Source organism: Myotis daubentonii, chromosome 1 (assembly GCF_963259705.1).
Source record: "Myotis daubentonii chromosome 1, mMyoDau2.1, whole genome shotgun sequence".
NCBI classification, from domain to species: Eukaryota; Metazoa; Chordata; class Mammalia; order Chiroptera; family Vespertilionidae; genus Myotis; species Myotis daubentonii.
The window spans coordinates 21,817,551-21,830,343 of record NC_081840.1 but is presented as its reverse complement, the minus strand read 5'-3'; the positions used below and the strand labels follow the sequence as shown (position 1 = coordinate 21,830,343).

General features: G+C 47.7%; 2 protein-coding genes across 7 annotated transcripts in view; one reads left to right on the top strand and one right to left on the bottom strand.

Annotated features, from left to right (window-relative positions):
- The window catches only part of LOC132231300 (acylphosphatase-1), a 41,862-nt gene extending 40,032 nt beyond the window's left edge, over window positions 1–1,830 (bottom strand). The window contains exons 1-2 of one of the 3 annotated variants that reach the window (XM_059690284.1): window positions 1,672–1,830; window positions 1,171–1,268 (exon numbers count right to left, since the gene is read on the bottom strand). In XM_059690284.1, the coding sequence (XP_059546267.1) occupies window positions 1,171–1,260 (90 nt within the window). In that variant the 5' untranslated portion in view covers window positions 1,261–1,268; window positions 1,672–1,830. Of the gene's footprint in view, window positions 1–1,170; window positions 1,269–1,588 lie in introns of all 3 variants that reach the window. The other 2 variants (XM_059690277.1, XM_059690295.1) reach the window with 2 other exon arrangements.
- Window positions 1,831–6,942: 5,112 nt separating this feature from the next.
- Window positions 6,943–12,793, top strand: part of ZC2HC1C (zinc finger C2HC-type containing 1C) — a 45,174-nt gene continuing 39,323 nt past the window's right edge. The window contains exons 1-2 of one of the 4 annotated variants that reach the window (XM_059690134.1): window positions 6,943–7,037; window positions 7,967–9,305. In XM_059690134.1, coding sequence (XP_059546117.1) covers window positions 7,986–9,305 — 1,320 coding nt within the window. In that variant the 5' untranslated portion in view covers window positions 6,943–7,037; window positions 7,967–7,985. Of the gene's footprint in view, window positions 9,306–12,793 lie in introns of all 4 variants that reach the window. The other 3 variants (XM_059690125.1, XM_059690117.1, XM_059690143.1) reach the window with 3 other exon arrangements.

The following is a 12,793-nucleotide window of genomic DNA, read 5'->3' as shown; positions in this document are numbered from 1 at the left end:
TTGCTATGATTTTCAATAACTTTTTTTCAACAGGTACTTCTATGAGTGTGAAACAGGAGGAAATGATTTGTAAGTAATTGGGGAAAGAGGTAGTGGCATTTAACATTCATATTTCAGCGATTCAGGATGAATTTTAAGTACTACAGTCCAGGGAAAGTTCTGCAGTCTTAACTCATCTTTGGGGCTGGAGATACACTGGGCAGGCAAGAGCCCGATAACCCCTACAGAAGACAGAAGGGAAATTGAGATTGCATTTCTGTCTGCATGTTAAGGGAAGATTAATGACATTAGGCAGAGGTAGCGGCTGTCAGTAGGTTGCTCCTCCCCTCAATTACTCCCTAGTACTCTAGGAGGCATACCAGGCTCCATGTTCAGTGTTACCATTACTTATCCTGGAATGGGTTAAGTGTTTTCATTAGAAAAGCTTCAGCTAGAAAAGGTGATTCTTCTTTCAAAGACAAAAGAAGTAGAAATTAATTGAGAGAATGGGGAAAGGTTGAAGGAGTCAAAGAGGTCTGAAGAAAATGCAGCAGCTACAGAAGATGCCGTTACACCTACAATAATAAACGTGTAATATGCAAATTGACCGAATGGCCCAGCAGCTGCTCTTGCAGGAATTTCGTGCCTAGGGCCTCTAGTAAGTTACATAAATGTCATGCGTTCATCTAAATGCCATCTCCTGATTAACGCTAGCTTTCCTGCGCGAATTGTGATTGGTCTGATGATGCCAAAGCGGAGAACTGGGGAAGCCCTCCAATCCCCTTGGGAAGAGAGAAGCTCGTTAGTATGAGTCTAGGTACTCAAGTCCCACAGTTAGAAAAATAACAACAGCAGACCGCCCTGGGCGGTTTGGCCGTGGGCCTGCGGACCCAAGGGTCCCGGTTCGTTTCTGGTCAAGGGCAGGTACCTCGGTTGCAGGCTCCTCCCTGGCCCGGGCCCTGGTCGGGTGTGCACAGAAGCCAACCACCCACGTGTTTCTCTCACATGGATATTTCTCTCTGTCCCTCTCTCTTCCACTCTGTCTAAAAACCAATGGGAAAATAGTAACAGCAGATAAACCTGCCTTTTGTATGGTACTCTGCCCACTGCAAAGCCCGTTCACACCCACTGCTCTGCAGCGGCCAGCAACTCCCACCGCACGCGTCCCCACGCTGCCCGAGGCCCACACACCTGCGTGTACTTGCGGAAAAACACCCCTTGCACCTTCCCAAACACCTCATAATCCACCGAAATCAGGGTGTCCCCTTCCGCCATGTTCATGCTCGAACCTGTCAGACGCCAGGAAAACAGAGAAGTAAGTAGACGGGACTCGTTATCCTCGACCAGAACCCGCAATCGGGGCAGAAAGGCCACCCCACACCCTGGACGCGGCGACCTCTCCCCGGCCTGCCCCCCGAGCCCCAGGGGACCCCAGGGCACCCCAGGGCATGCAAGCGGGTCCCCGAAAGCGCGGGCCGCGCAGTAACAGGAAGGCCCCGGGGAGTTTGGGTCGCAGCTGCCCACGGAGGCCTCTGGGGACAATTCCCTTCCGTCCAATTCCCTTCCCACACCGTCCGCTCGCTCGCCATCCCTCCCGCCTCCCACGGACCTCGCTTCCACACGCCCCGGATTCCTCGCCCACGAACATCTACGGCCAATGGAACTGAGGGGCCAGCCCCGGGCCGGGCTCACCCTCCCGGCCTTCCCGTCAGGAGGAGGCCGGGCGGCACCGGCGACCACCGACCACCGACCACGGACCACCGATCGCTGACCGCTGCGCCAACGGCTCCCCCCTGTCGCGTAACCGCCGCTCAGGAAGCTCAGAGCGCAGCTCTTCCTTCGCTGCGTCGCATGCCCATCACGTCTGATGACCAATCAGGGGCGGCGCGCTCGGCCTAAGCCCGCCCAGAGGGTGGGGTTTGGGGACCGGTTCTCGGGGACAGCTCGGGAGCCTCGGGCTGGGATGCCTTTTCATGAGGAGTGAGAGTTTAATTGAATTATCCCGACTTTTCAGAAAACGGCAGCTGTCAACACTAGGTATTATAAGTGATGTAAATTATAATGAAGTGCCCAACAGCAACTGTTGTTTCAAAAGGGGCTCTGTCCAGGGTGTCAGCTCGGATTCCACAGACCTCACTCTCACCCTTCCTTTTTTTTTAAACTTCTATTTTTAAAATCTTTATTGTTGAAAGTATTACATATGTCCCCTTAACCGCCCCCCCCCCCATTGACTCCTTCTAGCCCGCCCCGCCCCACCCGCCCCAGGCCTCCACCACCCCATTGCCTGCTTTCCTAGGTTGTGCATCTATCCAGCGATTCTCAACCTGTGGGTCGCGACCCCTTTGGCGGTGGAACGACCCTTTCACAGGGGTCGGCTAAGACCATCCTGCATTTCAGATATTTACATTACGATTCATAACAGTAGCAACATTACAGTTATGAAGTAGCAACAAAAATAATTTTATGGTTGGGTCACAACATGAGGAACTGTATTTTTTTAATATACTGTATTTGTATTAATTTCAGAGAGGAAGGAAGAAGGAGAGAGAGAGATAGAAACATCAATGATGAGAGAGAATCATTGATGGGCTGCCTCCTGCAAGCCCCCACAGGGGATGGAGCCCACAACCTGGGCATGTGCCCTTGACCGGAATCGAACCTGGGACCTTTCATTTCGCAGGCTGACGCTCTATCCACTGAGCCAAACCGGCCAGGGCAGGAACTGTATTTAAAGGGCCAGAAGGTTGAGAACCACTGAATGCAGACAACTGTGATATCATTGTCCCGTGGGGAGAAAGACGAAGAAAAACACGAGATAAATTCAACCACTCATTACATATTTGCTGAGAGCCTCTTCGTGTCAGGCACAGTCCTAGGGAGTAGTCTACAAACTCTAGTGAACAAAGGGATTCCTGGGGGAGCTTACACCCTGGAGATGGAGGCGGACGATAGACATTAGACATCATGAACAAACTGAATAGGACGCATGCAGCCTTCCTGCCCGACTTGTTCTTGCAGCTCTCAGTGCAAGTCCTGCCTGCTCCGGAAGTGGGAGGAGGGGCGGAACGGTACCAGAGGTCCCGGTGGTGCTGACTCTCCTCCCGTGTGTGCTGACTCTCCTCCCGTGTGTGCTGCTGGAAGCTGCTACCCGGGCCTGCCTGCGGGTTGTTTGTATACATCACCTCTCTTCATGGCAAGAGACTCCACGTGTGAGTGTGCGGTGTTGGCAGACTTGGCAAGAAGAGAGATTTGCATTGGAAGTCCTGGGTATTAATCACTTCATTAGTTCCCCACTCAAAGTGAGGCTCTAGATCCTGGAGAGTCATAGAACCTTAGTGCCAGCATTGGGGTGGGGTGGGGTGGGGAACCGAATTGAATGTTATGCTTGGCAATATTTGAAAATAATGCTAAAGCGTAAAGGGCTGATGTTGTTTCTTTCTCTAAAACTCATTTAAAAAGCTAGTTTCTCTAAAGAATTAAAAACCAATTGAGTGTCTACTACGTATAGGACATTGTAGAATATATCAAGATAAATGATATATAACCTTTGTCCTCAAGGAGTTTTTTAATTCAGTGTAAGGAACAAATATGCATGCAAATAATAATGACAGTACAACACACACCACGCTAATTCAGTTCCATGGACATCCATTGAGAGCTCATCATGAGCCAGCCCTGTGCTAGAACAGGAACAGAAAATATCACGAGAGCACAAAGGAGCAAACAGATTCATTCTGACAAAGAAGATCGGGAAAACATTCTTGGAGGAAACAGCACATAATCCAACCACAACCAGTAAGTGATGGAGCTGGGCTTTGCTTCCGAGCAGTCTAAGTGCACTCCCATAGACGCTATGCTCTACCACCTCCCAGGATGTGCAGGTGGAGGTCAGGAAGCACCACGGAGGTAAGACAGTGCAAGCAGTCAGGGTTTCTCAATCCTAGCTGCACATTGAGACTTCAGGAGGAGGCTCCGCTGGTTGGAGTGTTGTCCCATACACCAAAATGATTGCGGTTCAATTCCTGGTCAGGGCAAATAACTAGGTTGTGGGTTCCATCCCATATGGGAGGCAACCTATCAATGTTTCTCTCACATCAATGTTTCCCTCTCTCTAAAAATCAATGAACATATCCTCAAGTGAGGATTTTAAAAAAAAAATACTTTAGGGAGAGCTTTTTAAAATGCCAATACCCAGGTCTCATCCCCAGAAATTGCTTCCCAGGTAGTACTAAAGCACAGCCAGGGTGGAAATCCACCGGACTAGACTCTCGGGGGGCAGGGCTTGAAAGGCAGGCTGGAGGTTGAAGTCCCAGGTTAAAATTACGCATCCCGACTTTATTCCAAGGGCAAAGCAGAAGTCTCTGGGTAGGAGAGTGACAGGACCAGGTGTATTTAGGATAATTATTCTGAGAGCAGCATGAAGGATGATGGGCTTGAAGGTAAGCATTGCAGTTAGGACAGCGATGCTTGCTGTCCCAAAGAGAAGTGAGGGAGAACTGGTTAAGGGCAGTAGACATGTACAGGAAGAGTCCTATACGAGACACTGCAGAGTAAATTCAACAGAGCCTCCTGACCAGTTAGAGGGAAGGGATGACCAAGAGGGAAGAGTAGAAGGTGACTGGTGCTTTCAGTATGAGAGGGAACACTGGAGAAAAAGTAGATTGAGGGAATGAGGAGATGACCATGGGTTTGTTTCCTGTCATATTCAGTTCGAGATTCCTGAGGAACTAAATGGGAAGTTGGAAATCTGAGCCTGTAACTAAGGAGAGAGAGCTAAGCTGGAGACCATTGAAACATAGGTGATCCCTGAAATGTCAGCATTTGGTTGAAACCACTAAGGAAGAGAATGTGTGGACCTGCATTTATGTCTGAGAAAGAAGAGGGCTTTGGCGAACACCTAAACTTGGGGGGCAGGCGAGGAAAAGACAAATTCCAGAAGAAGACAAATGAAGAAGCCAGGGCAAGCACAGGAAAGAAGAAAACAAGAAGGCACAGGAGCAAGTGAGTAGAGATTTCAAAGGGAGTGAAAAATCAATCTAAAATAAGTAGCTGAGGAAGTAGCAGCTTTTGTCTTTGGTCCTTGGATGGCAGTTAATAAAGTGGAAAGAGTGGAAGCCACACCACAACAGATTGGACAATGAGGGGAGATGAGAGAGCAAATGTAAAGTTTTCTACCAAGAAGTTGTGGAGAAGAGGAGAAATGAATGGAACCGTAAATAAAAGGCAGCAGGTCAAGGGAAATAAGGTTTGTTTTGCATACAGGGGTGGGCAAAAGTAGGCTTACAGTTGTAATACAAATAAATAATACAATCTATACTAATAAAAGAGTAATATGCTAATTAGACTGGGAGACCTTCTGGGAGACCTTCTGGGAGACCTTCCAGATATCCTTCCAGATAAAGCCACAGTGGCGGGGCTGAGGCAGAGACGGTTAGGGGTGATCAGGCCAGGAGGGGAGGGCAGTTGGGGGTGATCAGTCTGGCGGGGGGCAGTTGGGGGCGAGCAGGCTGGCAGTGGGGGCAGTTGGGGGCGATCAGCCTGGTGAGGGGCAGTTGGGGCGAACAGGCTGGTGGGGGGACAGTTGGGGATGAGCAGGCCAGCAGGCAGAGTGGTTAGGGGTGATCAGGCAGGCAGGCAGGTGAGCAGTTAGGAGCCAGTGGTCCCGGATTGCAAGAGGATTGCCGGCAGTCTGACATCCCCCGAGGGGTCCCAGATTGGAGAGAGTGCAGGCCCAGCTGAGGGATAACCCCCCCTCCCCCCACACGAATTTTGTGCACCGGGCCACTATTACTTAATAATACAAGAACAAACTGTTTCATGTACTCACCACTGTAAACCTACTTTCGCTCACCCCTGTATGTGGACAGATACAACTTGAAGTTAACAAGATGGACTCCATTCCTGAAAGGGACTAATTCAAGAAAACTTATGGCAAGAGAGAGGTTCTTCATCCCCAGAAACAAGAAAGAAGTCAAGTTGGAGAGACGCACCCTAGGAAATTCTGCCAGACTGGAAGGGAGCTACTTGAGTTGATGACAGGCAGGCCTGTTTGCTCAGATAATTGGAACCTTAAGAAGAGTAGGAAATGTCTGGGACTGCATATAGAGATCAACTGGGGAAGAAAACCGAGAAATTAAAAAAAAAAAATGCCCTGGAGGACCCACCAAGGAATTTCCTTGTAATATGTAAAAGCTGTCATCTGACATGTTGAAGTGGTAACACCGCCTGCCGCTGTCTATACTGTGTTCCCTGTGCGTGCATCTTTTAAGTAGTTACAGGAAAAAAGCTGCCTGTTCCAAGCAGCTTACACCAATGACCTGAAGCATGAGGCAAACTCTTCTGATGTTAACGAGCCATGGAATACCATTTAGTGTTGAAACCAGGTTATGCCGATCCTTTTTGATCTGGCAGTTAACTTTATTACCTTTACGTGTGGTGGAGTCATTCTTGGGCCCTGAGCAGAGACTGCCAGAGGTACCACGTGAGAGGAAAACACTCTATCAAAATCATGAGGTTGGCTAGAAAACTACCCCAGAAAGATACAGCCTGGCGAAGCCACACTGCTAAAATGTGACCGCAACGTCTGATCTACTGCGGAAAAAAGCACCGAGAGATACCGCATAGCCACACCTGGGCCCGCACCCAGCAGCCCGCACCCTCTAAGGGCGGACCTCGGAACCTGCGGCGCCAGGGCTGGGGGGCAGAGCGAGGGGCTCCGGCCACGGACGGGCACGCCCCGGGGTCTGGGGTCACTGCTCTCAGACAAATACAAGTTTTCTGACGAAGCCCCAGAAAAGCCTCTCCCATCCCCTCCCCTGTTCCCCAAGGGCACGGAGCGGCAGAGTTGGCGGGACACGGGGTCAAGGGACAGTCAGACCGACGGCCGCTGCCCCGGGCCGCTCCCCTTCGTGTTCTGACTGCGCCTGCGCGTGATCCCCTCCCCAACCCCCCCCACCCCGCGGCGTTCGCGGCGGGAGGCGGGGCTGCGCGCGCACGCGCTCGCGTCTCCAGGCAACGGGCATAACAGGGGCCAGCTGCGGGCGCCTGCGCGGCCGGAGGTGAGTGGAGGGCTCTGGTGCCGGGATTTCCCCGGAGCTGGGGTTGTCTCTGACAGCCAGGTACGCGGAAGGGCGGGGAGACATGGGGTCAGCCCCTCGCCCTCCCAAGGGCCCGATGGACAAAATGAAGGCTTGTCTCCAAAGCGGAGCCCCCAGTGGGGACGCCCCGGCTGACCCTCCAGGACAGAGTGTGACTTCCGTGTTCCGGACCTAAAGCCCGCGGCGGTCGGGCCAGGTGCCCCCCTCCTACCCCCTTTTTCAGGTTACGAACCTCCCGCCGCTGGGACTCCTTGGGTGAGGGTTTGACGGCCAGGCACCTGCTGCAGGCCCCGTGCGGTTGCTCTGCTCCTTGGAGTCGAGCGCGGACCCAGCGGGAGGGAAGCCCTGAGAGCTCTGTGGGCCGGTCACTACCTCCGGCCGCAGTTTTCTCACCTGTAAAATGATGGGGCTGGACTTGGAGTCTTAAGGTCCCTAAATTACAGCCATGTAACTGAGCCAACTCCTCCGCTTATGGTGGAAAAATTGGAGCCAGCAAGGGGAGGTGGCTTGTCCTGTGTTGCAGAGCGAAAACCTGACTTCCAAACCAACAGCTCTGCCCAGAGCGCTTTGCACCCATATGGAGTATATACTGTGTGTGCCAGGAGCACCCCTCTGTACAGCGGAGGCTGGTACCGGGATCGGGGAGAGGTAGGTGGCAGGAACACCTGTAGCACATTCGTTTTTCTATCTTCAGGACCTGATAAGCATTCACAGGTCTAAATAAGCTCTCACCTAACGCTTACGGAAGGAGAGCTCTGGCAGACTCAGCACCACTGTCCCTAAAAGGCTGAAAGGAAAACGTGTGTAGGACACATGTAGACAGTTGCTTTAATGACCAAGGTGAACTCAGAAAAAACTTCTCACCTGTATCTGGTTTAAACCTCCTCTAGGCTTCAGTCCAGACCCTGAATGGCTGATCTCCACTTGGCACCACCTCTGCCTGTGGGTGTGATGCTCCCGCATAATAAAACAAAAGCTCCCGGGCTCCACGCAAGTAAGCAAGAGCCCTATGAAAAGGGTGACTCTCCCCAGCTGTCCTCAATGGGGCACCTGAGGCATCATTCCCAGGAGAAGCTTTTGAGCAACCAAGAGCTGATGCTGAATCATCCCTACCCTCACTCCAAACGGAACACCTGTGAGAGAGCTGGGAGCTGCTTCTGTCCCCACCGTGCTGGACTCAGCCAGCAAGAGCCAAAAAGCCACCTCCAGAGCCAAGCCAAGGATTTGTTTTACTCATCAGGCCCTCAGTCCCAGTACCCCAAAGCAAATAACCATGAATTCATCCCCTTTACAAAGAAGCGAGTTGGAGTGGACCGGGCATACCCGCTGAAACCTGTGTTCCACAGGAAGTCTCATAGTACAGGTGAGACTGGCATGGATGGGGACCAAGACGTCTCTCCAAGACCCCCTGAGCCAAGGGAGTTGTCATACAGCGGCTTTGGTTTGAGGAACTGGGCCGGCTCATCTGTGGTTGGTACTGCTGCTGCCAGGCAGGGGGAGAGGACCCTGGCAAACCCCACCCGGACCGAGTGGCTGCAGATCCAAAGACTAGAAGCTGCAGGGGAGAATTTAGAGGAGGAAATTCGAAGAAAAGAGGCCCTCCTACGGGAAAAGCTGAAGAAGACAGAAGAAGAACTCAGGAGGATCCAGAAGGAGAAAGAACAGGCTGAGGAAAATGAAAAAAGAGAGTTACAGAGACTGACACTCCCCAGGAGGAGACTTCCAGGTAATAGCAACACCACTTACAGACCCGTCTTCTCCCCAGACTCTGGCTCTAAGGGGGTCTTCAGTGGAGAGGAGGAAACTGGGGGAGGGTCTCAAGAAAATTGTAGTCCATTCCAGTTCTCTGGTTATGGGATGCAGAAGCTCAAAAGGGAAAGACTAGTGGCAAACAACAACAAAATCCGAGACCACGCCTCGGGGCAGGTGAAGGAGAAGTGTCCTCAGCCTACAGAAGGGCCAGGCAGCACTTTGCCAAGGTCCGCCAGCAATTCTAACTGGTCTAGGGCACCACACTCCTCAGGTTCCAGCTGTTCCACCGAAGAGCCAGAACTGGGCAAATGCAGCCACTGTGGACGCAACTTTCTCTTGCTCAGGCTGGAGAGACACTCCACCGTCTGCAGCAGGACGCAGGGCTCCAAGAGGAAAGTGTTTGACTCCTCCCGGGCCCGGGCCAAGGGCACAGAACTAGAGCAGTACTTGAACTGGAAGGGACCAGCCTCAGTCAAGGTAACAAGGACCTTACGGATTTGACCTTGAGTGGGGATCATTGTAAAGGCCTGTTATAGCCTCATTTGGTGTTTGTTTTTTTAAGAAAAAATTTAGTTGTTATAAATTAACAATTATTGGTTATTAATGAACATTTATTGGTTATTACTGTGAGCAGGAGTTTCATACGACCCTCACCACAAACATGAGGATTTCATGATCTCTTATCAATTCAAAAATCAAGTCTCAGGTCAACCTGAATGAGATCACAAACAGCTTTAAGTGGCAGAGTCAGAATATAAAACTGGGTTGGAATGACTCCAAAATCTAGTCATTTGTTGTTGTTAATCCTCACCCCAGGGTATCTAGAGGAAATTTATCACTTTCATGTATTTTATCATGTAATTTGTCACTCTTTTATTATAAAAGTGATAAACATTTACTTTTAGAAAATTTAAAAGAAAAGAACTATTCTGCATTTTACTACCTTGAGAGAATTCCTTTCACTTTGCAATATACTTTGCCACCTTCCGAGATTAGAATCTGTTACTACTCCTGTGACCACATCTACTTTTTCAAGATTAGCTCAGTTTTTATATACCTTCTAAGTAAAATACATGAAACACAATTAAATTTGGAATTCTTCTCTCCGTTTAGAGTGTAAACACCTTAAAGGTGAGTGACTTTATTTTTGGTTAACATTTCCAGCTGCAGAAAACGTAGGCTGTAAAAAGTAAGGACATTTGGACCATTAGATCTGGAGGGGATTGTCCGTGAATAACTACCACCCTGTCAACGTTATGCCACTTGTTTTGTTTTGTAAATGAGTGTGTCTCAAAGTGTGGCATGCTGTCAGACATTTTTTTATTTTAGTAGTTTTAGTGTTTGTTAAAAAATACAACATATTATGCCCTTGATTTCTAAGAATCATGAATTTAAAGAAAATATTAATGGGGGATAAAGTGAATGTGGTATGCAAATGGTCAACATTTGTGAAAATCTAGACCACATGATCTCAGAGCCCCATCCAGCTCTACTATTCTAGCAACATGTGAGAGTCATTCTGTTTTCATTTCTTTTTTTTTGATTAAATTTTTTTTAGAAAGAGGAAGGGATGAAGGGAGGGAGGAAGAGAGAGGGGGAGGGAGGGAGGGAGAGAAACATTGATTTGTTGTTCCACTTATTTATGCATTCATTGGTTGATTCTTGTATATGTCCTGTGACCTGAATCTGGTGTATAGAGACAATGCTCTAACCAACTGAGCTATCTGCCAGGGCACTACTATAGTGGTTTATTTCTGGCCAGAATGTAAAAGAATCGTGTGTTGCTTAAATTCCTAAATACAGTAGCAGTGAAGCAAAAGATTTGGGTGTCTGGGATCAGATACCCTTGCTTTGTGGAAACTAGTTTGGGGGAATATGTTGCATCGAGGACACCAAGGCAGAAAGGATCTGCATTGAGATGCACTCCCCTCCTTGGAATGTCCTGTCTTATTCCCAAAGTTTGTACCCTTAGAAACTGAGTGGTTTGTGTCTCCCACTCATTCTTCTAGTGCTGTGGCTGGCAAACTGCGGCTCTTTGGCCCCTTGAGTGTGGCTCTTCCTAAGCCTTAGGAGTACCCTAATTAAGTTAATAACAATGTACCTACCTATATAGTTTAAGTTTAAAAAATTCGGCTCTCAAAAGAAATTTCAATAGTTGTACTGTTGATATTTGGCGCTGTTGACTAATGAGTTTGCCAACCACTGTTCCAGTGTATTCAAAAGGAACAGGTGATTTTTCTGATATCCTTTAATATTCATGTAACTTTCAGTATACTCATACCTCTTGTCTCTCTACTGGACCATAAGCATTTGAGCATAGAGGCCACATTTTGGTACTTTGTGATTGTGCTAACTGAATGTCAAAACAAACAAAGAATATAAGTATCATATAGTTGGCAAACTTTTCTCTAATTCAGTTCCTGGACACCACCTCCAACACGGATTCTCTTGCCTTCTTGTCTATTTCAATAAGACTCTCCTGATGGATCCTTCCTTTTCCTTCAATAACATCTCTTCCTAGTATTCATCATTAATGATGTGGCATCACTTGCCTTCTTTTTAAGATTAATTTTTATTATAGTCTAAATATTTGAATACATTTTTATAAACGTGTACTGCCATTGTAGTGGAATTACAATTTTGTGTTAAACCAATGGTCAGCTTTTGCATTATAATAACCACATATGCTAAGTGAAATAAGTCAGTCAATGAAGGAAAAATACCACATGATCTCACTCATTCCTGGATAATAAAGACCATTATAAACTTATGAACAATAATAGATACAGAGGCAGAGCTGCCTCAAACTGATTGTCAAACTGCAGCAGGAAGGCCAGGGAGGGTTGGGGGGCAGGAGGGAGGGGGGTAAGAGATCAACCGAAGGACTTGTATGCATGCATATAAGCATAACCAATGGACATAAGACACTGGGGGGTAGGGGAGGCCAGGGGATTGTCAAGGGCGGGGGAAAAAAAGGACACATATGTAATACCCTTTGTAATACTTTAAGCAATAAAACAATAAAAAGAAAATAATAATAATAACCACATATATTTTGTTCACTGATGAGTGAACAAATTCTGTCCTGTGCACATGCACCTGGAGTTAATAATTGACTTATTTTCAAATGTACCTTATCTCTATAAATTTTTTTTAATGATTCACCTGATGTCAGACACCTGCTAATGTTTTTGTAATTGTTCAAACGCCTCAGACAGTCTATCAGTTTGATTTTTTAAATTCTGGAAACCTCCCTCTGAGCACTCTTTTCCCTCCTGCTCTAGTCTGCACTGGTTATTTCCACACCTGGTGAGCCCTGTTGTCTTGGGACGACTCTTTGCTTCTCCGTTGTGTTGGGTCCCGTTTCCAGCATCCGAGTCTTCCTTGTTCTTGCTATACTTCTTTCCTTGTGGGAGTTTACTAAGAAAGATGCATGGGACACATATTTTTGTCTTGGAATGAATGAAAATATCTATGTCATAGCCTTATAATTTGATTGATGCTTGGCCAGGTAGAGATTTCTTGATGGAAAATGAGTTTCTGTTCAGATTTTTGAAGGCATTTTCCCACTAGTATTCAGCATCCAATGTTACTGTTGAGAAATCTGATGCCATTTTGATTTTTGCTCCATTATAGGAAATCATCCTTTTTTTATTTTTCGAAAATCTAACAGGATTTTAAATTCTGAAATTCTGGTTTTATAATGATTATGTTGGATACTTGATAAGCTATTTCAATCTTAAGAGTAGTGACATTTAACTCTAGGAATGTTTATAGTATTATTTCTTTAATAATTTCCTCCTCTTGCCTTCTTTGTGTTTTTTGTTTGTTTGTTTTTGGAATGCGTATTGGCCAGATGTTGGACTTCCTGGACTGAGTTTCTAATTTTTTTAATATTATATTTTCTACTTTCCATCTTGATATCTTGATCTTTCCCATTCTGCATAATCTTGACATTATTTTGT